Consider the following 27,618-nt stretch of genomic DNA (forward strand, 5'->3'; position numbering starts at 1 on the left):
CATTAAAATTTTAAAGTCAGACTACATAAGACCACATATTCCAGCCCACTAGCCATGGAGGCACAATATACAATCTGTATATTGTGTCTGCTCAGCAGTGAGGCTGGGTTGCGGCCTCTTCCTTTCTCTTTCCCCAGCTTTTTGTCTCTCTTCTTATCTCTGGGTCCATCAGGAACACAGCACGCTCCAAGGGTAAACACACACAAACAAACTCTCCCCATCTTGCCAGAAGAGTTTATGTGGGATGGAGTGATAACATCTCTTTGCTCCATTGTCTCCATCGCGCCACGCTGCACTTAACAAACACAGAGAAAACACACATCGGAAGTATTCTCCTCAAGCCTTCACGCTGGCCTTTTATTTCTCTTTTATCTGTTACAGACGAGCATCAGCAACCCTCAGTGTTCACCTGTCTTTAAAGAAAATTGGATTATAGCAAGGATTTTTTCCCCCTTTCTTCTTCTTCTTTTTTTTTTTAAATCTACAGATTTTAAGATTTTCAGTCACTCTCATCTTGTTCCCAGAGTCTGTAAACTCGACTAACATCATGTACGAGACGCCTGGCCTTGCACACATATTTAGCATATTTTAAATTATGAAATGGGACACAACAGACACACAGCTGCTGGAAATGTGCATTCTCTCACTCGCCGCTGGTTTATTTAAGTGATCGTAATCCCTCCATCAAACCAGAACAGGCCAGAGGCATAATGATCCTTCCCAAGGGAATTAGGTGATGATTGGTGCTGCAGAGGCAATTATCTTTACTTTTCTCCCTGCTCTCTGTACCTCTGTATCTCTCTTGCCCCTTTTCCCCATTCTTTGTAGTCTTGAAAGCCAGCGATATTCTCATGTTACTAATAAAACTTAAAGCAAACATGTATGCACAGACACATTTATAGTGCACATTCATACACGGACAGACACATCGTTCTGGTTAGGTTACACTCGGGGGTCTGGCAGTGGCACCCCCATCTCAGTGGGGTGTGTATGTGCATGTGCGCGTTCCTGTCTGTTGGGTGGGGTCAAACCAGTACTTGTTGATTCTGGTGCATCGAGTTACTGCCTGTCTGTCACATCCAATTACAACTTTGGACCGTTGACGCACTCAGCCTGGCTCTGCATGTGTGTGCGTGGGCGTTTGTCGCTCACCTCCAGCTGTGCCACGCCGATGTAACGTGCCACAAGTATCCACTTGTGAGTTGGATGGCTTGGCAATATTTTCATCACACTTAAGGATAATCCTGTTGCTGCAGTTTTAGTCTGCACCACTGAATCGCTCAGTGAATTAGCCTCCTGTACTGATGGGCTGATAATTGTACCAACCTTATACTTATTTCCTCTTCTTTAGTATTTATTGGAGGCACTTAATAAGCCATTCATATGCAACTTGTGTGTTCCTGGCACCGTCTCATAAAATGAGACTACATGTGTAGAATCCATCACAATTGATTTCTCATGTTAGGCTGGTGCTTCGCTTTCTTTAGTACAAAATATTTTCTATATCTCTGTCAGACATATAAGACATATGCACATTTACAGGGCAGATAAAGCTGGCCAATGCCATCATTTTGAAAGATTTAAATTCACATTTAAAAACGGGCAGCATCTGTTTCTGAGCTGAAATATCACTTTAACAGCAGTCAGTCATATTCTCAGGTTTCTCCTGCACATCCTCAGCAATGCATCTTGCTTGTCACACACCTTATTCCCATTTATGTTTTTCATCTAGAAACATTTTATCAGTTTGGGTTTGTGATGCTGTTTGTTGATTCTAACACTCAGTGCACAGATTTTGCAGAGCTTTGCTTGCTGCTCTTTCTTACATACCCTTGTTATCGCCATCTTTTGTTACTGTGTCTCTTCAGCGAATGTTGTACAATGTGGGACTACATGTCCAAGGCTTATAGGTTGATAGGTTGATATCAGATTGTGATCTGGGCTTTTGATGGTTAGCGTGACGTTTGTTGCTTTGTTTCATCACTACATTCGTTTCGCCATTTTGCAACAACTGAACACACTTGAAAGTGTTTCCTTGTCTGCATGACCGCAAAACTTCTGTAGCGCTCCCAGAAACGTGTGAACGTGTGAACTAGAAAGTGAGTCAACACTTTTGGTGCCGGAGAGAAAGTTAAAAAAAAAAAAAAAGGCAGAGAGAGGGAGAATCAGAGGGTTTATTATTCCTGTCCAGTGTTTTCTTTCACAGTTTCATCAACCAGTGTGGAAGCAGATCATTTTCTTCCACTCACCATAGGTGTGAGAGGCCACACACAAACTGTGCATGTAAATGCACACAGTCTACTCTACACTCACAAATTCTCACACTCACATGGATGGCAGCAAAGGTCATAGCACTTAGAAACTCTCTCCCCACTACTTATCACTCTCCTCTCTCTTGGCTGTGTCAAATTCTTCAGAGAGAAGTCTTGTTGCTTCTCTCCCCACAGCTTTTGTGTTCCTTGACACTTTTTGTTTCTAATTTAGATAGATTGATAGAGGTTTTTTGCTTTTTTTTAGAAAAGGGTCAAACAGTTACACCTTCTTTCTTGTCTTGTGACAATGCAGTATGATACCTGTGCAAAACCAACATTTTAGAGCAAACTATACTATAACGAAAAACACTTCTCTCCCCGCTTTTTGCCGCTTTGCTTCCAAAACACCTCCCCTTAACTCTTCTTGCCCCTAGCTTCCTGTTTCCACTTCCCAGGATGCCATGCGGGAGACAGCTGAGCGGATCATGGAGTTGGAGAAGGCACTGAGAGAAAGCATGAACACCTCTGCACATAGGGAGGCTCTCTGGGCACAGGAGGAGGCTGATCGGGTTCAGGCCCAGAGACAGGTTTACCTGATGTAGCGCATGTTTATTGAGGGCGCCATACCTCCAGATACATATGCACACATATTCATGCATGCACACAAACCGCCTTCCCTGGTCTACCTTTTAAACCAACCAGTTAATCAGCTCATTCAGGTCTTTGGGGGACCACTGAAAAAAAATTGTGAGGAACTTAACTGCACCTCCATGTGGTTAAAAATGTAGCTGCAGGCAGACCGTTATATCATTATTACCAAATGAGTAGCTGCCTTTTGTTTCCCCTCTGTTATTGCTTTTTCTTCTTAATTTACTTTTTATTCTCTAAACATGCTCTTGTTTATTTTATTCTTCTTGACTGAAATTTCAAACCAAAAAAAAAAAAAAAGAAATTCCAGTGGCTTCCTTTCATTTTCTCTTGTTAACTTTGCATGCTTGGAAATGTAAGCATACGTTTGATATGTTGTGAGTTTATGAGTCTGTAAGCAGAGTGACTGACAAAGCTGGAGACTTGATGGAGCACAGGTTGCCCCTTTACTCCACATGTCCTGCTATGTATCTGTCTGTCTTTCTGACTGCCTGGTGGTCGGTCTACGTCTTTAAGCAGGTCCAAAAAAATTTACGTGTGTGCTTTTGTGACTGTGTGTGTTTGTGTGTGTGTGTGTGTGCGTGTGCGCGCGTGCGTAGGTGTGTCTGCGGTGGGAAAGAGAAACAAGGCAAGGGAGTGTGTTTCCTCTCGGTGTGAGCGTGCATTTGAATGAGAATGACCTCGCATTACTTATGAGTGCCACAAGTAACATGAGAGCAATCGGCGGTTAAAACAAGAACCAACATTTTGAGGCAGAATGGCCGCTGTATTGCCTCAAACACACGTATGCTTCCTAGGAGAGTTTAAAAGATGAAGAGAGGCTGGAGCAGCAAAGTAAAAGAAGGTCAAACTCCGTTTAGAAAATTCTGTGAGCGCCAATGCTAACTGTGGCTTGGTTTTGCTTTTTTCTTTCTCCCTTCTTTTCACAATTTCTGTACTCTGCATGCTTGACTTGCATTCAGCATGGATACTGTGTTTATCAAACAATATTCTGATTCACTGAGAAGTCAGAAAAGTATATTTATGTCTGAGGGACTTTTTGCACGCATAGAAATAAGTGATTCAGCTTTGACCTGAGTTTACCCATGTGTCAAAGATTCAGGAAAATCCTTTCCTAGCTGGTGACACATTAACACTCATTGACCCCAAAAGCCATAGTCAACTTGCTTTTATTATAAGTCAATCCAGACCCTACACATAGAAAACATACTGAGCCAGCGTGCGGTCATACTGGCGACTGAACTTGACACGAGCTGAACTAGAATAGAGTTACAGCCACACTGTTGACACAAGGAAAGCTGCCCAAGTGCTCAAGGTGCTCAGTCATTGATGCTCACTGTTAACTGTCAAAGGAGTGAACTTCGTAAGCCGACATAATGTTACCACATAAGAAGGCAACAGTTCAGCATGCCAATATTATAGAGTTAGACAGCTGTCAGTCAATCACCATTTTTGCCTGAGAGACTGAAAAAGAGTGTGTGGAGGGACTAGAGAGAGGACCAAGTTCTTCTGAAACATCACCTGACTCTGGCACCACTTCAGCCCACCCTGCCAAACTCACTCTCACCCCCTCCTTCTTCACTCTTTGCTTGATTTTCTTCTTTCTTCTCCCCTCTGTCCCAGAGTAATCAGTCTCATGATGTGTAATGCGCTGAAAGTCTTCCATCAGCCTGACCTGCTGAAATGGAGCATGGGTAATGCCCTGGGTCACTTTTTTTCACACCCTTGTTTTCTAAGTCTCTCACTCTGTCTCTGCCTCTCTCTGTCTCTTTTCTTTCTCATAAAGCCATTTCTGCTGTCCAGCCATTGTCCCAAGCCTCATTCATTCCCATCTTTCTTCTTAAGTTGTCTCACACAATTATTTCCACGCTCTCTCTCTCTCACTTTCTCTTGATTTCTGCTCTCGTCTTGCTCCCTTGCCCTCCCCTCTGTGGCGTTTGAACTAGGCCTTTGAACCAGCAACACGACGCAAACGGACAAGAGGGATTTGGCCCTTACCTCTGAGCCCTCAATCAGCTTATCAACTAAAGGGGCTTTGGGCCAGTCTTAGAAAGCTTAGCCTGGCTGGGGGGGCTTTGCCTTGAAGTTGAGCTAAATTAGCACGCACAGGCTCACTGCTAAGCTGATTAGGTCCCTAATTTCACTAAAATGCATTGTATTCCTTATTAATGATGTGATTGTGAAGTGCGGGCTAGCCTGGGTGGTGGAAGAATAAGGGACTGGTAAGGGAAAAAGTTGGTGCATGAGGGTTGATAGGCATGTGGTGGGTGTAAATGGAGCTGTGTGTGTGACCCTTGGCTTTCAAGATGAAAAGATTGGCTTTGTGTTCACTCAATCCTGGAATAAAACATTGCACATTAAAATGGTGTAAGTTTGGACAGTTGCATATCTTGACGTTAACTGGGTCCATTAACAGCTAGAAACTACTGAGGTCAATTGTTCTTGGCAGAGATATGGGGTGTATTTTATTGAATATTAATATTTTGTTACATTTCTAAGAAGTTACAGTAGGACTGAAAGTTGTCACTTTCCGACAGTACCATTTAAATTCCAGCATTCCATGCTCCCTTTTCTTTGACCGATTCTTCTCGTATTCCATGTGTGATATTCATGAACAGTCAGTGAGCGCATAATCTGACATCTGTGAAACACACCTAGAAAACTGGAGGAGATGGAGACTGTCCTGAAAATGTGTGAACCATTTGGCCCCTTCATAAAAGAGGCCCTTTGCTTTTTTTCTTCATGTCCTACCCCATGGAGTGTTTTTCCCTAATACTCCTTTTCTCCACTTTCTTCTGCCTTGCTCATTTTAGATTTTTTTTTTTTGTCTGATTAACCTACATCACAAATTAGCAGATCATTAGAACTGAACACAGATAAATTTACATTCCCGTTGTTTTCTGTTTACATCTGTGCATGCTTCACAATAGGCTGTACTGCAGCCTATTGTGAAGTGGTTGTTGTTAGACAATTAGACACTTCCTGTCTAATGATGCACTGAGGTCATATCCTGTCAGGCACACATGTTTTAGGGTCTTTGTGTGTGCAGACAGAGAGGATGCAGTTAAGAGGCTGAACATTATCCTCATCTCTGAAGCACAATCACACTTGAGAATGAGGTACGATAAGTGAAAGGAGAGGGTTGAGAGGAGAGGGTCAGTGGACCCATCATTCAACTAACCTGTGAACGTAGGAAGTTTCTGCTACTCCTAAATGTCAGGTGGCCATTCATTTTCATGTTTAGGCTGTCATTTCATGTCATCTTTTAGCATTCCAATAAACACCCTTGAAGTACACACAGGCAGCAGACAAGTATATCAAATTACCATGTCCTCACTTCCATGTTTGTGTGCGTGTGCATGGATAAGTGTAGAATAGAGCTTATGTGCTAAATTTCTTTGTATTATTAATGAACTGATCTTATATTTGAGAACAGATCAATGTGGGTCCCCTCGTGTGTTTTCACGCCGTTTAAACCGCTCATCTATGCCTTCCATTGAATAGCTGGAGGAGCTGATGGGGGCTTTGGAGAAGACACGCCAGGAGCTGGACGCCACTAAACTGCGTCTGTCCTCCACTCAGCAGTCCCTGCATGAAAGAGATGGACATCTCAACAGTCTGCGACAGGAGAGACGCAAACAGCTGGAGGAGATTCTGGAGATGAAGTTAGTGCCACATTCACTGATCTGCCTGCATGCGAAGTACTTACTTTCAATTTCATTATGTAGCCACTGTCGGGTAAAGTTTAAATTGAAGTGTGTGTCTAACATCTGTCTCAACAATGTGGTTAGTGTTGTAGTTTAAGTCACATTGTGTCCTTTTCATATGTTTATTGTTTAGGTCAGCATTAAAGGCAATATTGTTGCAATGCAAGAGGTGCAGTAAAATGGGTAGCACTGGATGTTGTAGTAATAACATGCTAAAATAGTGGTAAAAATGTAAACCATGGTGTTATTACATAGAAACTACCGTTAAGTGTTTCCAGGTAAGAACATTATTTTCCTGAAACAAAACAGAGTGTTCCAGACATTGTGTAAATAATTTCAGCATTATAATAAGGTCATTTTGAAGGCATTGGACTGATATGAGTCCAATATTATTACCATTAATAAAAAAAATTTTTAAAAAAGAACCTTATTACAGTTCTTTTTTTTATTTTACACAGATATTACCATTTCATAGCAGGTTACTATATTATTACCAATATATTATTATTCTAATAACTGGACTGGTATTTGCATAGAGCTTTTCTGCTCTGGCTGAATCCTCAAAACACTTTTCAGTAGAAGCCTCATTCACCCATTTACACACATATTTATGCAGTGCTTTATACTATGCCGATGGATGCATCTGAGGCAATTTGGGGTTCAGTATATTGCCTAGGAACACCTTGACATGGGCACTGGGAGGGTCGGGGATTGAACCACTAACCTTTCAATTACCAATCTTTGTTTTTGGCCCCATTACACTATTACATAAATTCCATTCAATTGTATCTCAGATGTAAATTGTTAATCCCAAGTTTGTAATTACATGGTAATTTCTTAATTATTACCTCTTTGTCATCATGGTAGTTCATGTTAATACTGAGCTACCATAAAATATATGGTAAAAGGGAAAGAAAATAACCTAAAAGTGTCAGTGCGAGTGACTGGCAGCCCATAAACATAGATTTTCTTTTCTTTCTTTTTTTGGCGTGGCATTATGAGCACTGGCATGATTTACTCACAGCTTTATCAAGAACATTTGTCTAAATAGCAACTTCTTTTTTTTTTTTTTTACTGCAGCTCATAAACCTGTGTCTAATATTGTATTAGGCACGTTTATCCGCTCACCTGTTCACATATGTGTTTGTTCTTGAGTGTGATACAGACATCAGCGCTGAGGTGTATTCTGACGCAGGATCAGCCGTTGTCTAAAGCTGCCTTGTGAAAAGTTACATTTATTGAGGACAGGTGGTGTGGTCTTGGACGGCAGGTCAGATACATTTGCGTGCAGCTCTTTCTTCATGTGTCTTTGTGACACCGAGAGAGTTTAGAGCAGAAGGAAGCTAAGAAGGAGGCTGTGCAGGACTGTCTGCATTTCCATGTGTGAGTATGTCTCAGGGGTTGTGTCTGAATGTGTGAGTGAGTTCAGTGATCTGCAAGTGGATTGGCTACATGTGCGTTTGTTTTGAGCACTCTGATTGAAGGAGCATGGAACCACATATCTGCTTGTCATGTGTTGCAGAGAAATGCCTTTAATGTCAGCCACTCAGTGCAGTACAAAAGAGAAAGCTGGCACATTCTGTATGTACTGAAAACACAGCTTTTAAACTTCTACTATGCCTTTAGCTCTTCAGCCCGCACATCTAATGTATATAGCTTATAGCAGCTAATGTACATAGCTATATATCTTGCTGGCTACTGACAACAGGGTGCCCTTTGCCTGTCTATCTTCACACACACAAAACACACACACACTGCTGATACAAACCACCTTCCTGTCTGTTTCAATTTCCACCATCCAAGCATTACTAGGAATGTTTATCAGTGGAAATGTATAACATATGATACAGACAGAAAGCATGGTCTAGGTACAGTATATAAAAAATGCTCTGCGAACTAGCATGTGACTGTTTTAGTGATTTACTGGGTCTGTGCTCAGCTTACATTAGTATTGTTAGAAAGATGTCTGAGGAAGGTTTGTGTGATGATTTGTTGACGTAAACAGCAACAAAGCTGAATCTTTGTCTTTTGTTCAATACTTTGACTAACCTACATTGGTAACACCTAAGGGGCATGAATTTGCGTGTGTGTGTGTGTGTGCGTGTGTGTGTGTGTGTGTGTGTGTGTGTGTGGTCTGTTGTACATTGGATTCTGTGTGTGTCTGTGCGCATCAAGAGGTTAGAGGCAGGGGTTTAGGGTCACTGGTGATGAGGATTAAAGGACTGTTGAATTGCAAGGGGCAAAGCTTCGTGAGACTGACATACATCTGAACAAGCCACAAAGATACACTTGTAGAACGTACACACAACCTCAGTGGAACTCACATATAATCACTCACGTCTGTAGACATGCACATACTTACACAAACTGAGGCTTACTGCTTTAAAAGGGGCCATATTCCCACAGCACAGCCCTGCTCCAAGTTAGTACGGGGGAAGCTAAACAGAAAAGATAGAGCAATGAAAGAAAGGTAACAAGCGAGACAGGTTAGAGTGAAAGAAGGAAAAATTTGGGCAGAAAGAGAGAATGAGAGGGAGCGGAGAATGGAATGGAGGGGCTACACATACTGAAGTATTTCAGATCTTAGAAATCATGAGAGAAGTTTGATTGCATGCCAAGTTTCTCCTTCCCTCTGCTGTAATGTGGCATTTGTCAAGAAGACCAGCTGAAGCAAACCATGTGAGGCACGTCTCCAGTGAATTGGAGAGCTTTCTGTGTGTGTGTGTGTGTGTGTGTGTGTGTGTGTGTGTGTGTGTGTGTGTGTGTGTGTGTGTGTGTGTGTGTGTGTGTGTGTAAGCCAGAGGGAGGTAGAGAACTCTTGGCTTTTCAACACTGTTAATGAAGGAGACAAGAGGGGAAAAATCATTTTCAATATCCTTGTTGCATTCTGGCTTTCCCTGTTCGTAATGTATGTGTGTGAGTGTATGCGGGTGTGTGTGTGTGTGTGTGTGTGTGTGTGTGTGTGTGTGTGTGTGTGTGTGTGTGTGTGTGTGCGTGTGCATGTGTGTGCGTGTGTGCGTGCGTGTGTGTGGTGGTGGTGGAGGTATTCATATTTGCCTTTTCCAGATATAGAGCTGAATGCTTAATGCTTAAGAGCAATGCAGTTCACCCCACACCAGATTGAGTTTCCACTACACTGTACAATATTCACACATACACACACACACACACACACACACACACACACACACGGCCTCTGGAGGAGCTAGTCATTAAACAAGTCTTGGGTCACAGGGTGTAGGTGCACAATAGAGAAATTATGTGTTTGGACACTTTGAATAGTCATTGAGATGTTTCCATAGTCTGAATAAGATAATACTATATGCCACAACATTGCAGTGGCTTACTGAACCTGATCCTTCTGTAGACTTTGGGAATGTAGGTGATATTATCTCTGTTTACATTTCAGTGATGGAAATGACGATAGAGGACAGAAAAAAAAAAAACAGTGGCAGCTTTGATGCAGTGTTGACAAAGTGGAACTTCTTTGAGGAGGCTAAGTGGCAAGTTGAAAATTTAAGAGATGAGGAAAAAATGTGCAAGCATTTGGGAGGAGACTGCAAGACAGAAAGAGGAAAAGAGAGATGTATCATAGAGTTAGGGAGGAAATGGTAAATGATGTAAAATGATAGATTGGGGCCTCTGATTGATGGAGGGAGTGATGGATGTGGGGAGTGCTGGAAGAAGGAACAAGGTTAAGCTGGAGTACAGCTGTAAAGAGTGGGAGGGATCAGTTTGGTTAAAAGGATCAGGTGAAGAGCAGTGGTCAGAGTAGAATGACCAAACACAGCACCACACATATCAGCAAACACCTGGACCACACTGAAAGAAGGAACACACACCTTGTATATATTTTTCCTTTTCACATTGAGTATGTTGTCACGCAGGCTGTTCCAAGCATCAAAACATCTAACGTAAGCTGAAATCGAAAGCTCTTGATCAAATGAAGAGAAAATATGGAGTAGCCTTGGAACAGGAAACAAGTTCCTTAACCCTACATAAGACACTCATTGAAATATTTTGAAATTTAAAATTTCAACCTAGAGTGTTATTGGAGGACATAACAAGACTTAATTACTTTTGTGACACTTTTCAAAATGTTTCACTTTCATGTAGAAAATCAAGGTCGATGAAGATATTTGGTTCATTGCCCATAAGTTGTAAAAAAAAAAAAAATGCCAGAAAAACACATATATGGTGAAAGGAACACACATAGAGATATATAAAGTAAATTATATATAAATATATATGTATATAATTATATTAATTACCAATAGTTACTTGTCTGATAAAAGCTTAAGGCCACACAATCTTACTATACTTACATTATTATTGTCTATCTTATTATATCCTTGAGCTTGAATGGCTTCTGAACAGTTTCATGTGTCATTATAAAAAAAAAAGCAAATTCACGTTAAATGTTACCATTCATCACTTTCATCACATCTTCACTCAAATGCCAATGAAAGATTCCACACAGTGGAAACAAGCTCTAAGCTCTAATTCCAGATTAAATTCTGTCACATATCCATCTGCTGGCCAGTTACAGTAACTCATGGCATAATGAAGCTTACAGCAGTAGCGACATTATGACTTCAAAATCCCCAATGTAGACATCCTGTCTGCATAGCACCATCGCCATGGTTACACTGACTAAACACACAGAGAGACCAGCTGTACTGGCAAGGTCATGTCCCTGCTCACTGATCTCTCCCAGGGACCTAGACACACTCACATGCGCAGGTTTTCCCAAACTTAAAAAATGAACACGCCAGTGAGCGCAGCATGTGCACACACTCACACACACACACACCTTTAGACTGTTTTCATTTACACATTCATATCTTCAGCCAAGCAGCATTATGATTTTTGAGTTTTTTGGAAATTGCATTGTCGGAATCTCACTAATAACTTCAGGCTCACAGAAATATGTCATCACAACATTTTGTACACAAGAACTTGCAGTGCATGCTCACACCTATGCACATTCACACAGCCATATGCGCACAATTACTGTGTGGTGTTATAGCGCCATTGTTGTGATTGGTAATGATGAGACATGGAGGGTCAGTGCCGCGCGTGAATGGGATTCTCTGTGTTGCAGCGATGAGGAGGGGCTGACTCCACATCACCTTCCCCTCACTGAGCAAGTTTGTATGCGCGTCGCCTCGTGGGAACTTCAGCCCATTCATCATGTCTGTCTGTGCTCCTGTGCCCTCTGACACACGTGTTTACCTTCGACGTGTGTGTCAGCTGTTGAGCCTATAGGTGTCTTATTATGTCAAGGCCTAGGCAGGCTCCACCCTACTCCTACTCTTCCTTTGAGGTTTTGTCAATGGAGGACTTCATCACATGGAAATCTCTACTTCCAGTCGGTTGTTCGGTATACTAAGGTAATGAGAGGCTTCTTTCTGGATCGGATAATGTGAGCTGCAAAGGTGGAAACAAACAGTCTAGAGAAATCTATGAAGTTTGCTTATACCTTTAGTTTCTGAATCTGCTCAGCAATCACAGTTAAAGTTCAAGCGCTATATTTAACTCTAAAACTTTGTAGCCGTTTTCTCTTGGACTGAAATCTGCAAATGCCACAAGTTGGGCTGTTTTAACATCAATTATGGTTATTTTTTTATCACTACTTATTAATATTTTATTGGCGCCTATAGTCAGATAGCGTGTTTGGCAAGCACTGACTTCCCATTAAATATGATTTGGAGGTTCGGCACAGTTTGTAAACCCTGGTTTAAGTTTTGCATGGCTGCTGCACAGATGTACACACTTGGTATGCGTCAGTATGAGAACTGCAGGGCTGAGGTACCAGTGAGGACACATGAACCTTGGAGTGGCTGTGAGAAGTGGCATTGTCTCCTAAAGTTAAAGTATGAGTGAGAAGAAGGCAAGCCCTGTCTTATAAAAATGATGATGAACTGTGACACTTTGAGGACATCGGTTGAGTAGGGATGTGTGTGTTGTGTTAAACCGATGGAGGATGGAGTCTTTTCAAAGAAAGAAACACATTTTTGTCCTAATCTGATGACTGACGTATTAAAGGTGGAGTGATTGAGAAAAGAAATGAAGCAAAAAACATAAAAAAGGAATGCAGTGATTGTCATAAAGAAAGACAGCGAGGCCACATCAAGGAGGCAACGGGGAAATGCTGCATGTGGAAACTGCCTTCAACTATGCACCGAGTTCCCCACTAGAGTAAAATCATTCTTTCATTGTCTCTTCCGACTTTTGCTTCATCACTCTTTTAACACTGACCTACTTAACTTCCTCTGAGTATTAAACGTTCTCCTGCCTCTTTTTTTTTTGTCTGTTTTTCTCTTGTTTTATCTCAGGACGGGTGGAAGAGGGCCTGGAATTTATCACACATACCTAATAATTACTATCACAGGAAATGGTGCTGAGGAAATAGGTGCACCAGCCCTGCTAATTAGTGTCAGTCGCAAACACACGTGCACATGCACGCACACACACACACACACACACACTTAAAGCTTATTAGTGTCGTTTGGCTGGCGTAGAAGAACTTTCTGGAAAGCCCATGAATGCTGACTGGCCTTAGGGAGACTAACACCCCTAAGTTTAACCGGTCGTATAAATCTCAAGACTAATTGTGTGCGCAGGAGTGGGCGATTGATTAGGTGGGCCTTGCGGCCATAAAGAGGCATCCCAGGACACAGCAGCCAGAGTGGACCGGCCCTCAGGGTCACTAAAGGAATTAAAAGAAGAAAGGGCAGTCAAGAGAGGAAGTGCTAGTGCAGATACAAATGCTCATAAAGCAAATTGGAATTTAGAATCAGATTAATATACAACAATGCATTCAGGTTGAAAGATGGAGGCATTAACTGAAAATGAATAGTGAGTGTGCAGCGAGCGATTTTAGAAAGAAAGAGAGTTGTTTTAAATGCAGCTGCATGTAATATGTTGTTGGATGTGCTGTGTTGTAAAACAGCCCTTAAAAGAGTGGCTTAGTGAAATACCCTGATGGTTTACCATTATGGGCACATGAAATACTGGTATACCCACACAAGTGAGTCAATGAGGCTTACTGGCATATATTCACACACTGTAAACACCTCCAAGCCTCTGCGGTCGGCACACACACCTGAGCTCCGGCTGCTGTTTTTCTCCTCTGTGGCTTCTTTGGCTGACGTCTGTCTGTCTTTATCTTTGCAGAAGTGCGTCTCATAGCGTAATGTTAAGGACTTTGTGTCTGCAGCTTTACTTCAGAGCAGTCTCATCTAGTATTCTTTAGTCACAGTAACGTATTGTTAAATAACACCCTAACAAAGTGTGTCGTCTTGCTGACTCTTTGTTGGTCTGACTGGAGTTTTTATTGGCCCTGCACATCTCTCAGTCTTACTGAGATGGTTCCCAGGAGGTTTTAATAGAGAACAATGGCTGAACGGACGACTTCCCAGCACAGGGCTCCTCAAACACTGCGCCCCAGTCAGGATACACCACAGCAGCCCCTGGCACTTCTGGAGCTTGTGTGTGTGTCTGATCTGGTTAATTCAGGGATATAGGCCCAAACTGTAATTATCATTATGTACTTCTCGGCAGAGGTAGGAAACAGCCCAAGCAAGTTTGGATGAGCATGTGTATCCTCACTGATCTGCGCTGAATGTGTTTTTGTCTAAAGAACAACATGTGAATACATGAATTTGCCTCTGTGTGTGTTTGGGTTTGTGTGTGCATGTGCACGTGTGTGTATGTGTGTGTGTGTGTCTGTGTGCGTGCGTGTGTGCATGTGTGCACACAGAAGGAATGATGTGAAGAGCATGAAAGCTATTAGCAGTGAAAGATAAGCAGATTGTGCCAGTGGCTGTGTGATGATTTTTCCTGCTCTTGTTTTGGCCCTGCTCTTGTTCATTTGGTTTCTGCTAAATGGAGACATATTGGAAACATGACTGTTCTCTCGAGGCCAGTGGGTATCCAGAGTTTAAGACTAGAAAGGACAGCAGAAAAATAAGAAGAAATCAGAGGAGGGGGAAAGGAAATGAAAGAAGAAGTGTGGAAAGAGAAAAAAGAAGAAAATGTAAAAAAAAAATGAAACCTTGAGGGAAAGAAGGTCACTGAATTTAAGCTCACCACTAAGACTTCAAATCTCATAAAAAAAAAGCAAAAAACCACATTTGTCTTATTTGTTTGTGGTAAGAAATTAACATTCACAAGCATCCAGACGCTGTTAACTTTCACAACTCTGCAATAAAACGTTTGTCTCATTTTTATAACATCACAGTTGCTGTCCAAGAAAAAACAAAACAAATCCCACCGAAAAGAGAACGAATGAAGAAAGAAAACTGAAAAAAAAAACAACAACCTAAAAACCAAAGTTTATTTGGTACGTGCGTCACATCTATTCAGGATGGCAACCACAGTTTAATCTGTATAGTCCTTCATCTTTAAAGCTCGCATCAATAAGACAGAAGAGGCCTTAATGTGGGCGGACAGACTGCGTAGAGACAGGACTGGTCACCACTAAACAAACAACACGGGGCTCTTGCAGAGACAAGAATGACTGGAGGGAATCTGAGCAAAGACAATGGCACGGCTTTCATTCTGATGAAACACAGATTATTAACAGTGTGTGTACAGAACTGAGGCATTAATGAATGAGGCTATGCATGTTTAAGCTATTAGAATGTGTCAGACCTTTGTAGAGTGTGATGTTAATATTACTGATAGGCTGATTTCTTGCATTTCTCTCAGGGAGTTGATGGATCCTATGGTTTTCTTTGCATCAGTTTAATAATTTGTCTTGATACCTGGATGCTCAGTCATCCAGGTAAGGAAATACCAGGAAGTTGATTCTGTTTATCTGGACGTAGGGGGAGACTGAAGAAGTCACTTAGATGAATGGTGAAACATTTTTCCCACTGAAAACACCACATCCAGATGAGCAGAATCAACTTTCTGGCACTTAATGACTTAATGATGGTCTAAAGCAGTTGTGATCACCTGGTGTATACTCTTTTTATTAAGAAAAATGTAAATAAGTGTAACAAAATGTTATTTTTTTCATCTTTTCACATATGTTTGGTGAAACCTAGACTTAAATAAATTCTAGTGCCGCTCTTTGAAAGTGGCGTGTAAGAGCAGTCAAACTTCAGCTGACAATCTGGCACATGGCAATATAGCTAAGACATGGACCGACTACGCCTTAAGCCTGTAAGTAAACAGAAAGAAAATGAGCACAAAACCAGCCTTGAAAGTTTTTAAAAGGTTAGAACTGACTAGCAACATCAAAACAGGTGTGCTCAAATGCGTGTATCTTAAACACACATACACTTGTCACGCATGATGTAATTTCTATGCAAAATCAAAAAAAGAAATAACAAAAGTGAAATCCCTGTTTTTTTTTCCCCCCCTCGTGCTTCTTATGCTCCCATCTGTCTTTACACACACTCTCACAGTAACACACACTGACGTATTTGACATGTCTCTTATCCATTCTTGACACAGGTCTTCAGGTTCAGGATTTGCTGAAATCAAATGTATGTGTTTGGCCCTAGGTTACACACTCGATTGAATTAGAGAAATGGTGTACACGTGCACAAGGGCTCAGTTACACACACACACACACACACACACGCGCGCGCGCGCACGCACACACACACACACACACACACACACACACACACACACACACACACACACACACACACGTGCATGCACAGGGACCCAAATCTCTATTAAGTTAAAAAAGAGAGTTGAGTGTCTTCTTCCATTGCAAGGGCTTTTATGTGATAAGATCAGCTCAGGGTGCTCTCCTATTCGAGATTCCTGAGCACATCAAACAACAGCAGACCACATCACACAGACAGGAAGAACTCAGCTCCATTAGCTATCCCATAAAGAACATGTGTGTGTGTGTAACAGGAGAGCTACACTAGCCACTACAAAAGGGCTGCACACACACACGACAAACAGCAAGGTATGCAGGCCGACATACTCAGAAATTAATGTGAATTTTGGTGCAAGTAAACGTGCAACTAGGCAGTCATCATGAAATGCCTTTTGTTCCCAAGTTATTTTGAAGCCTTATCTAAAATGACTTAAATCGGGAGCTTGAAAAACTGCATGCATCAAATCACCAGTCAAGTCAAGTCAGTCTCAGAATAAGGGTTTTAAATCTTTTTTGTGTGTATGTGTGGAAGGTGTAGTTCTACTACAGCCTTTGCTGTTGTGGAACCCTCCCATAGATTTAAACTGAGAATTCTTTGAGTGCCATTGAGGCTTGCTGAAACCTCTTAGGGGGCCTCGTAGAAGAAACACACTCCATCTCTTCGTCCTGTCGTTGTGCACTTTTTACAGAAAGTGATGTCTCTCTTATGAGGTGTTTAGTGACGGAAGGCAAGAAAGATGCCCAAAAACAGCAAGAGAGAGGCAGGAAGACAAAGAGAGAGGAGCACAGGGGTTGGGGGCAGAAAGAGAAACGGGTTGAGTTTACCCATTTTTCTTACACTGATTTGAAACAGATCTTCACTTTGTCTACTGTCCAACCCATGAGCAATGAGATATCAACCTCTGCTCAAGCTCCTGGCGATCTAATTCAAAAAAAATGTCCACTAGTATATGGCTGACTTTGTTCTGACATGAAAGGATGTCTTAATTGTTTACAATTTAGAAAGGTACGAGAAATGTAACAATAGAATGTTTTAAATTGTATCAAACAAGAGACGAGCAGGCAAAACAAAAAGGATTATTATTATAATTTGTGTAGAAACAAATCTGTCCCTACAACAGGATGAAATTAAGACACGGGGCCCACCCTGGCTTTCAAGCTAAACCATCGTAATTTGTATTAATGCAAAGGATTAGGCTGCCTGCTAACATTACAACTGTTTCCTTGCCAGTCAGCAGTGTTTTGCCCACTAACGTTAACATTTAACGTTGAAGATGACATGCACGCAAACAGTATTGTTGCCACAAATGTCACACAGGATAACCGCACAGCGCTAAGAGTAAACGTGGCAGAGACTAACCTCTTAGCGTGCGTTGTGGATGTTGGATGGTAATGCAAAATGTGTAGTAGAGGGGGGGACTAGTAGATGGTGAGGGGAAATCAGAGGGTGTTCAGAGAGTTATGCACTATGGCAGGCCTAATTGCTTGTGGCTCCTGTTGTGTGTTTGGCTTTGTTTGAGCATGTCCAATATAACCAGTCACAAGGGAGCCTCTGCCAGAGCAAACACACACTCAAACACAAGCCCGAACCATAGAGAACGCTTTTATGGTGTTGAAGATCTCAGTAACGTGACACCTAGGGCAAACACTGAGTAATAAAGCAATTGCGGCACATTGTTTAGGTCCTCCTCCTGGCATGGTTTGTTTATCAGACTCAGAGTGTCTCAGTTTCCTAACATCAGTGTCCTGACATGTCACTCGGGGAGCTCGGTGCATGATAAACTTGTGAGTGTGTACACAGACACATTGGCAAAAACAGAACCAAGCGGGATAAACACTAAAAGCTTTCATGCACATATACAGAGAAACACAAGCCCACGTGTCTGCACGCACACCGCACTGTAGACATCTTGACATGTCAGTCACAGGCCTTTTCGTGCCAGTTTTTTCCCAAACTTCTAAGCAACTTCCTGGTATGTCTGACTGCATGACTGCAGATAAAAGAGCAATAAACATATCTTTCTTGCATGCTAAAATGCTCTGCTACTTCTTTCAGCGTTGCTGTTCTGTGACGCAGAAAGATTTTCATGTCACAATGTTTGTACATGTGTCTGCACCCTTGCAGCAGAGTCTACTTTGGATCTTCTGTAGCACTGAGGTGGTCTCCAGCCCTTTCTCGGAAGAAGAAAAAAAAAAAAGAAAAGAAAAGGAAGCTGTTTGTTAATGCACGCCATGTCATGACCGTATAGCTGTAAAATGAGACCACTTTTTTTTCTTTTGAGTTGTAAGAAATGTATGACTTTTTTAGGGCTCTATTCCCATCTGTAATACTGTCTTTCTGTAGTATATCGGCATATCTTCCTTTATGAGCCAGGAAACACAAAAACACATCTGCATTTTAACTGTTGTGTCAAACAGTCAGGAGACTGAAACAGACTCCATGTTCATTTTTTTACATTTTCTGGTCACATTTATGGTTAGGTAATGCTCAAAGGGAATGGGAAGCCATGCAACACATGCATTGATTGTAGTATAAAGCTTTATTTATATATGGGTGATTTTTAAAATAGGAATCTTTAGATTAAGTATGCAAACACTAGGATTCCTACTGACAGTTGACAAATAGCAATTAAGTAGTGGGTGAAGGTGAGAGACCGCAAACCAAAAAATGATCCCACTCCCAGCTAGAACAACACAGTACGAGCTGCCCGGTCACAGCATGCACACGCACTTATATGCATACTGTATATGCAGTTTGAATTTCTTTTTATGTTTGACATTTAATATAGCCCTCATAAGGTGCCCAACATTATTTATTTAGAGCAACATTATAATGAATTTAAACTCCCCCAGACTCTTAAAATCACATTGAAATTACAATAAAGTGATAATTTAAGCATCAAGAATTTAAAAAAAAGAAAGGAAAAGAAGGAAAAAAACTCAACCAGGCACATACACACTCCTATATGTAATCATAGCCAGGAAAAGGAATCAGTTGAAGCCATTGTTAAAATAACTGTGATGTAATGTGCCAGGGGAGCTGACTTGGATGTGTATGTTATCTATCTGGAAATCAGTGAGTCTGTCAGCAGCATCTAACTGCACACTGCCACAGGTCTCTTTATTAAAAACCAGATGTATGCTGGAATTTATGCACAGGTGTGTGGGAGGGCCAGCAGAGCATTTATGACATGGTCTGTGTTTATCTATGAATATTGTGTGTGGATCCATTTATAATTCTTATGCATGAGAAAAGTAGTCTGCAGCCAAAACACAAAGACAAAAAAGGGAAAACGATCTTGATAGGACCAGCTCTAGGTTAGGGATAGAACGTTCTCTCTTTGCTGCCGTTATTACAAGGCACACACTTTTGCCGTTTTAATGCTTGCATGTGTGTCGGCACTTGCAGCTTCAATTTTCATACCCTCATAAAGTTTGTAAACCCACACACACTCAATCTTCCACATACAAGAATTGGAATAATGAGAAGAGGGCAGGCTGTTTCAGCGTCTGTTTTCACACGAACCTTATCCACAACAGCTATACTTTCGAAGTGGGGGCATGTCTCTATTGGGAATTCACACCAACTGGCGAACAGGCAAAATCAGTGACACAACAGACTAAATGTCCCAGAGGCCATCATCTGTCTACACTAGCTTCAAAGTACAAATTACCCAGATTACAGAGCGGTGTGGTTGTATGTGTCTGCGTGTGTGTGAGACTGTGTATGTAGGTGTGTTCTTGTGTCTACCTGTGTGTCCACCGTGCACTGGTGCAAAACATCTGTAAATGTAGAATCACATGAGTTTATCGGATTGTGTGCGTGCACGCGTGCATGCCTCTGTGTGTGTGTGTGAGAGAGAGAGAGAGACCATGCTGAAATATGTATTCCTGTGTGTACTGACTGGGAAATAATAGTGACTTTTTTTTTATCAGAAGGCCAGGTAGTAATCATGTTTCTCTTTGATCCCATGATCCTCACTGATCTGTCTAAATATACAGCAGACGTGTCCAGACCCAGCTACAGCTCTTCTAATCAACACCTTCACCTAGACCACTGTGTGTGTGTACACTTGTATATTTCAGAGACTTTCTGTCTGCCCCTGTACTTTATGATGTATATGGGTAACATATTACTTCTATGTAATTAAATTTCATAACCAGTTTCATAAAAACAACTGTCTCCCAGCGTTTTTTTTTTTTTTCATTGTTAATTCTATGAAAGAAGCTGTTTTAGTGGAGGGTACAGTGTAGTGCAGCTTTTATAATCTCTGAGCTCATGTGGCTGTGATTGGAAATAACTCCGATTGGCTGATGGAGTGTGGGGTGAATGTTAGTGTGACCTTGTGTGTCCTTTACACAGTGACGGGAAATAGACGAGTATAAGCTCCAACGAAAGCTATAATTCAGAGAGTAATACAGGCCAAAGGAGAGTACACACATCTTCTTTATCGTGCACACGTACATACACAGTTTGCTTAGAGTAAAGTCCTAGCTGTGCTGTAGTAACCACATTAATTGGGTTGTGTAATTGTCTGGCAAAGCATTGTGGGAAACAGCCCATACAGATCTGTCCCTTCACCTCAAACCACTTTTTAAACATGGACCTATCGTCATGACAGTCCTATCCAGAAAAATGCTGAACGCGTGTGTGTGTGTATGTCTAAATGAATGTGTATGTCATTCTGTGATCCCCTGTATGTGTGTGTGTGTGTGTGTGTGTGTGTGTGTGTGTGTGTGTGTGTGTGTGTGTGTGTGTGTGTGTGTGTGTGTGTGTATCTATTGCTTCTTTAAGGGAAGTGAGTGTGGTGGCCTCCCATTCCACCGCATGTCGGCTGTGGTTCAGCTGTGGTCCACCGCCAGGGCCTGCATTTGGAACTCAGAGAAAATACACCAGGGGTACTCACTCTCACTGTTTTGTGGACCCGTCTTTCATCGGTTTGTGTGTACATGTGTATTTTGGGTGAAGCTTTGAATGTGTGCATGTGTTATAGCGCACCACGATGTTGTACTCTCTGCCCCTGACATTTTTAAGGCCTTTTGGCCCCACGTCATGAGTGTGCGCTGTATTTCCAGGCTGAAGTTAGATGACCGGAGTGAGAGAACTCATGCCGAGGACAGGAAAGGCAAGGGGAATAAGGAGAGAGAGGAAAGCAAGGCGGGTAATTGAAGGGTTGAGGATAATATTTAGGCCAAGGATGGCTGTTTCAACGTGTTTGCGTAACCTCCTTGAACTTAATATTTAGCCCCACTTTGGAGTGAGTATAGGGCACGTTAGAGCGGAATAGAGAATGATAGAGGGAGAGAGATACTGAATGATAGAGTTCCAAGTCCATGGCGGAGGTAATTCTATTCTCTTCTCTAAAGAATTGCTCCTCTCTTTGATTAGGAAAAGAAAGGGAGGAGAGAAGGAGTGATGGAATGGGACTGAGAGAGAGAAAAAGATATTTCCTGTACAAGAGCCTGTGATGATCTGTTGGACGGAGGGTTATTATAATGCAGTGGAACATACAAGGCCATAAAGACGGCATTTAAATGACGCAATGCAGAAGGTGTTTCTTTGGTGTTTTCAACTGACTTTACTGACAGTTTAGAGTAGATCCTTTACTGTATCTATTTGCCCCAGTGCAGAAAGAAGAGGAACGTGATTGAGAAATAATTATACCTATATATACCTATATATATATATATATATTGAATATGAGAATACATTAGGCCAGTTATCATTTGACATGATTCCAGTTAAGCATACATTATTTCATGTAGGAATGAAACTGATGGTAAAATTTGTTGCTAAATCTTTCTAAGCATGGTAAGTGCTGAAACAATGAGTCACATAATCAGCCAAACAACTGAAGGTCTTCTTTACCATGTTGCGGCAGTACATTGATGTTTGTTGGCATTTGTTTATTCACAGATCTTGATACAAGGTCAGGTTGAGGTCTGGACTTTGGCTGGGCCATTGCAGCACCTTAATTATTTTCTTTTTCAGCCATTCTGTTGCAGATTTGCTGCTGTGCTTGGGATCATAGTTCTATCGCATGACCCAGTTTCGCCCAAGCTTCAGCTGTTAGACAGATGGCCTCATATTGGACTCTAGGATATGTTGGTGTACAGAGGAGTTCACGGTCGACTCAGTGACTGCAAGGTCCCCAGGTCCTGTGGCTGCAAAACAAGCCCACTACCGTGCTTGACAGTTGGTATGAGGTGTTTGTGCTGATGTGCTGTGTTTTGTTTTTGCCAAATGTGGTGCTGAGCATTACGTCCAAACATCTCCACTTTGGTCTTTTCTGTCTAAAGGACTTTATTCCAGAAGTCTTGTGGTTTGTTCAAATGTAACTTTACAAACGTACTAAGCCCTGTTGCCATGTTTTTTGCTTTTTGAGAGAAGAGGCTTTCGTCTTTCAGCCTTTCCAAACAAGCAAGCCATACTTGCTCCGTCTTTTTCTAACTATGTTGTGATTAACTTTAACATGCTAACTGAGCCCTGTACTGTCTAAAATGCTGCTCTTGGGTTTTTTGCAGTTAGACTGAGGATTGTAAAGTCTGAGCTTGCTGGGATGTCCGCTCCTGGGAAGACTGGGAAGTGTCTGGAATGTTTTCCACTTGTGAATAATCTTTTTCACTCTAAAACAATGGACTTCAAATTATTTGAAGATTGCCTTATAACTCTTCCCAGACTCAAGAGCAGCAACAATTGCTTCATTGCTGATGTCTTTCCACACACCTGAATGCTCTAGTCCAACAAACTGCCAGAGCCTAAGCCTTTACAGAGGTGCGCACACTTACTGATGATCAGTTAACCAAGTGCATTTGTTTAGCAGCACCTGACTGCTACTTTCCTCTTAACTCCTATGAAAGCTTCATTTTATACAGGACTGCATCGAGTCATTTTTTTTACATGACATGTACATGAGAATTGTAAAACAGCAAATATGGCAGTGTAGTGCAATTTCCAGGGAAAAGGGCTTTTTAGGATACAATTTTGGGAGTCTGCAAACTTAATCAATGGATTCTAGAAGGACTTTGCAGCAGCTGAGTAATTTTTGATTGCAGGGGGTTCAACACATCAGAAGAAATTTAAAGGTGCCATATAGAAATGAAAAAAAAAAAAGATTTTTTTTTAAAAACGTTTTTAATTGGTGCTCTGTGATCATCTTATCTGACAAAATAAAACACAGTTTCCTTTGTGTACATTATGTATAGTTTCATATTATGAAGCTGTAGAAGGGAGTGGTATAACCTATCAGTGTTTATGTACAAATGCTCTTTTTAATCACTGCCTATGCATGTATGTTAGTGTCTGTCTTCCTGCAGTAGTATGACTGGAGCTATGTTACTCATTCTGACCCTCACCTTTCTCTCAGATGACAGCTTTGAAGAATCCAGCTGCTGCACTACTACTACTGTATGTGTATCTGTACCTGTATTTGTGTCTGTGTGCGAGACAGGGGAGTTTTACACGTGTGTGGTAGAGTACAACCTCCTGTCTTGTTTCTTGTGCCTTGGGGAAACACTGTCAGTCAGCTGAATGACAATAAAGACAGAAAACAAAAATCCCCTTTGAGCAAATGAAAGCCCTGCTCTGCTATTAGTAGGACCCCTGCAGGATTAAGTTAGAAGTTTGTGTCAAACAGCTGTGGCAACTGGATGAAGCTTTGACTTATTTAATATGGATTGTGTGTTTTTGTTTTTTTTTAAATCACACTGACATGATGAGGTTACACTGGGAAATCTGTGCCCATTCACAAAATCTCAACTTGCCCGAACACACGTGGAGCTAGCTAAGGTCATCCAAAAAAGAACAACACTGATTTATCTGACACTGAGCTGATCCTCAGAAGGTGATAGAATAAGACTGGATGTGACAGAGCACTAACCCTAACCCCATAATACCATTAGTTGTTGTCATTGTATTTATTAAAAGAATAGTTCAATATTGTATTAGCTTTCGTGCTAAAAACTGTCCAGATCTGTGTGGTTCTCAAAGTGCAAGATTTAGGATATGTTCCGCTAAATTTAGTGCAAGTGAGAACCCAGTAGTTGCTTTATTTGCTCGGTTCATTTCTGTCTACAGAGTTGATTGTTGGCTGTGGTCAGACAGACTTAGAATTTCTGCCGACACAATACGAGCAAACTTTGCAGCTTTGGAGGGATACACATGCAAAGTCAGTCCATCTGGCTGTTTTGGAACGAAATAGTTCTAGCATGTACCTTTAGAGAAAACCCATAAACCACTAATTGGCTTTTGAAATGTTTTTGAGATGCTGGTTGGCATCCTATAGACCTATCCAGGCTAGCTGTTCTCCTCGGGCCTCATTCACCAATATATGCGTGGTATGTTCTTAACCTGTGCAAAAAAATAACTGCACATGCAAAATTATTACCTGATTTATGAAATGTGTGCACTGACCAATTTTGTGGCCAGTTTTGTCACTTTCACCATGCAAGTGGACACAAATCATTCTAATTAATCATTCTAAATCAGCGGGCTCGTGCATAGCTGCATACTGGCACGCCCTCCCATTTCTCTATAAAACGTTTACCTCGGGGTGAAGTGGAGAAAGTGGATGTTGCAAGAGAGAAGATTGCAACACTAAGGCAGAAAAAAGAAGGAGAAAGTCTGAAAATATAGTGTCTGAGGTGGATTCCAGAAAAGGCATACCTTTCCAAAGTGATGATGGTTAAGGGGGAAAAAAACAAGAATTACTGTACTGTCGGCTCAGAAAAAAAAACAGAGGTGCAGCATATTGTTTCCCCTGAGAAACTCACTGTGGCTAAAGAACAAAAAAGGAAGGTTAAGACAAAAAAAAAAAATGACCATAAGAAAAAGAAGAAGAGGAGTACTTGATCTGTAGTCACAAGATGTGGAACTCACAGCAGTTATTGAAAAACATCCATATTCTTTAGCATTTATGGAAAAGTGCCAAGAAATCAGATTACTAAGTGAGACAAATTAACACAATGCCAAAATTGCAAAACTGCACCAACCGAAGAGGAATGTTCTGCAGGTAATCTACTAATGATGTGCTAATATCTAAACAAAGATGCAGAGACCGCAAATTAAGAAAACAAGAACTGATGAGTGTGTGAGTTGTCTGCTAAGACAAATAATCCAGTGTAAGTGCAGATTTTACAGATAAGTTTCTCTCTGGAAGCAGTGTTGCAGTTCAAATGTAGGAGGCAGCTGAAGGAGAATCAAGATATTCTCAATATAAAGGCAATCCCTGTTAGAAATTATTGGGACGGTTTGTGGTCTGATAGGTTGAGACAGTCGGTCTCTGGCTAAATCTGACAGCTCAGGTGAAGCGCAGGATTCATCCAGAGGAGGACTGCAGTCTTACAAACTATTCCACCAGATAAACCTGAATTCAGTGTGTAATAGCTGACCTGTATAATATGTAGAAGAAGAATTTTATTTACTGTCAGATCCAGACCCATTCCTATTTTAATGAAGTTACTGTTACTTTGTCACGTGTAAATATGCCCCGGATGACATTAAGACATAAAACGAACACACTTAAGATCTCTCACTCATTGGTGCACAAATTGTGTACTGATGTTTGTGCAGAAATGTAACTAAAAATTTGAAGCACTACAAACCCAAACATGACACATCAGTGTAAGCATCTTGCATTGGGAGTCTCCTACTCCCTCTGACACTCAGTTAAGTCTAGTTCAGTTCTGCTCTTTTTCACCAATATACTAGTATTACTTAGGACCAGAAGTATGTAGGGCTGGGCTCTAAACATTCATGGACTCAGTGAAGAGTTACAGGACAGGGCTCGAGCTCTAGACTGCATTGTGCGGAAAATTAGACATACTTTTTTTTTGGTATAAAATTTAGCACAGTTTGCTGTAAATTGCATGCTGCTAGTGAATCACGAATGCACGAGTCATTTAAATGCTCTTCTCCCAAAATATTGCACTCTGAAAGGCAAACACCTAAAAATACTATATACAGTAAGGCCAGCCTCAAAAATACCTGTGTACACGCCTTTCAGTTGCAAAGCTGACACTGTGCCACTGACAATGCTGGCAATAATTTTTTTACTCCAAAACAGGGATTGTTATAGATTTGTTTGTAGAGAACAAATAATTTCATGCACATTTGTGCATGAAGGCACGTTTACTCACAGATCTGTACTTAAACTCAGTGAGGACTCTTGGCCCCAGTCGTTATTCTAAGCATTCCACCTGAGACTGATGTTCTCATTCTGTAGAGTACAGTCACCCTCCATCAGGTCTTATGAAGCTCAGCGTGGTAGTTTTGTCTGTCTGTAAGAGAGACGGAGAAACAAGCAAATAACAGAAAATGTACCGCCAGCTCAGCTCAGCATTAAGTTTAATTTACATTCTTGCTCCTTTTTGATGTGCACTTTGGCTTTGCAAGTCTTTGTTTCAAGACTGAGTTAGAAAGCATTTTTCATCTCTTTTGTCTGCAATCACACAGCCACCTGGTCTCCCGCACTCTTTTCCTCTCTGTCTCAGTCTCTCTATCTCTCTCCCCCTCTTTCTTTCTGGAATGTGGTGGTGGTCGTCTGGTCCTGCTCATCTCTGGGAGCAGTCAGCCATCTCTCCTCGTCCCTGCTCCAACTCTAAACATTTGGCTAGTTTTGGCAGATTTGTTGATTTTTGTCCCCTCGTATTTTCCCTCTTGTTGCTGTAAAACTGATACATACTCTTTCAATTAGACTCCCACCACCACCCACCAGTCAGAGCACTAGTGTGGGAGTGGGGGTGAGCAGAGTAAGTGGGTTGTATATTTTATTAGTCAAGTGAAAACACACATAACCTGGTCTAGTTCTGGGAGAACCATCTGCTGTCATGGATTTTTCTTGGGAAGCGCACCTTAAGGTTAGCATGTGAAGTTTTGCGTCCTTGCTTGAAGCTCACAATTTGGATGTAATGCCCTATATACATAATGTAACTGCTCCAGAGGAACAAACAAGACAGTCGTGCAAGTTTTATTTGTGGTGGGTTTGGATAAATCCTCCCTTATAGATTAAGATAAATAAAGGCTTAAATCCATTCAAGCATACAAAAGGAAGTGGATAATAGGTGGATCTTGCATGTGGCTGCAGGTTAGCTGCTACAGGTTAGCATTGGGGCTAATCCAACCTAAGGCAGCCAAAACTTGGACCTCATAAAAATAAATTTTACCCATATTTAAAGTTAAGACACGGATTTACCATCTCAACTGGCTTTGCAGAGAGCTTACCAAATGTAGACTGAGCGTGTGTTTTATCTTGGACATAGACATTTTTCCTACCTTCTTAGCTGTAAATAACACATGGCTCCAAGTCCATAAATAATAGTGTCACTCAACCATGCCCCATTCTCATGTCCTCTGCTTGCTCTCACCACAGGCCTCTAGTAC

General features: G+C 41.4%; 1 protein-coding gene across 1 annotated transcript in view; it reads left to right on the forward strand.

Moving 5' to 3' along the window:
* LOC115783152 (ERC protein 2-like) overlaps positions 1–27,618 on the forward strand; it is a 157,619-nt gene that overhangs the window by 79,374 nt on the left and 50,627 nt on the right. Inside the window, exons 14-15 of the mRNA XM_030733836.1 lie at positions 2,687–2,839; positions 6,405–6,565. Coding sequence (XP_030589696.1) covers positions 2,687–2,839; positions 6,405–6,565 — 314 coding nt within the window. The remainder of the gene's footprint in view (positions 1–2,686; positions 2,840–6,404; positions 6,566–27,618) is intronic.

Source organism: Archocentrus centrarchus, chromosome 7 (genome assembly GCF_007364275.1).
Source record: "Archocentrus centrarchus isolate MPI-CPG fArcCen1 chromosome 7, fArcCen1, whole genome shotgun sequence".
In the NCBI taxonomy this organism is placed as follows: domain Eukaryota; kingdom Metazoa; phylum Chordata; class Actinopteri; order Cichliformes; family Cichlidae; genus Archocentrus; species Archocentrus centrarchus.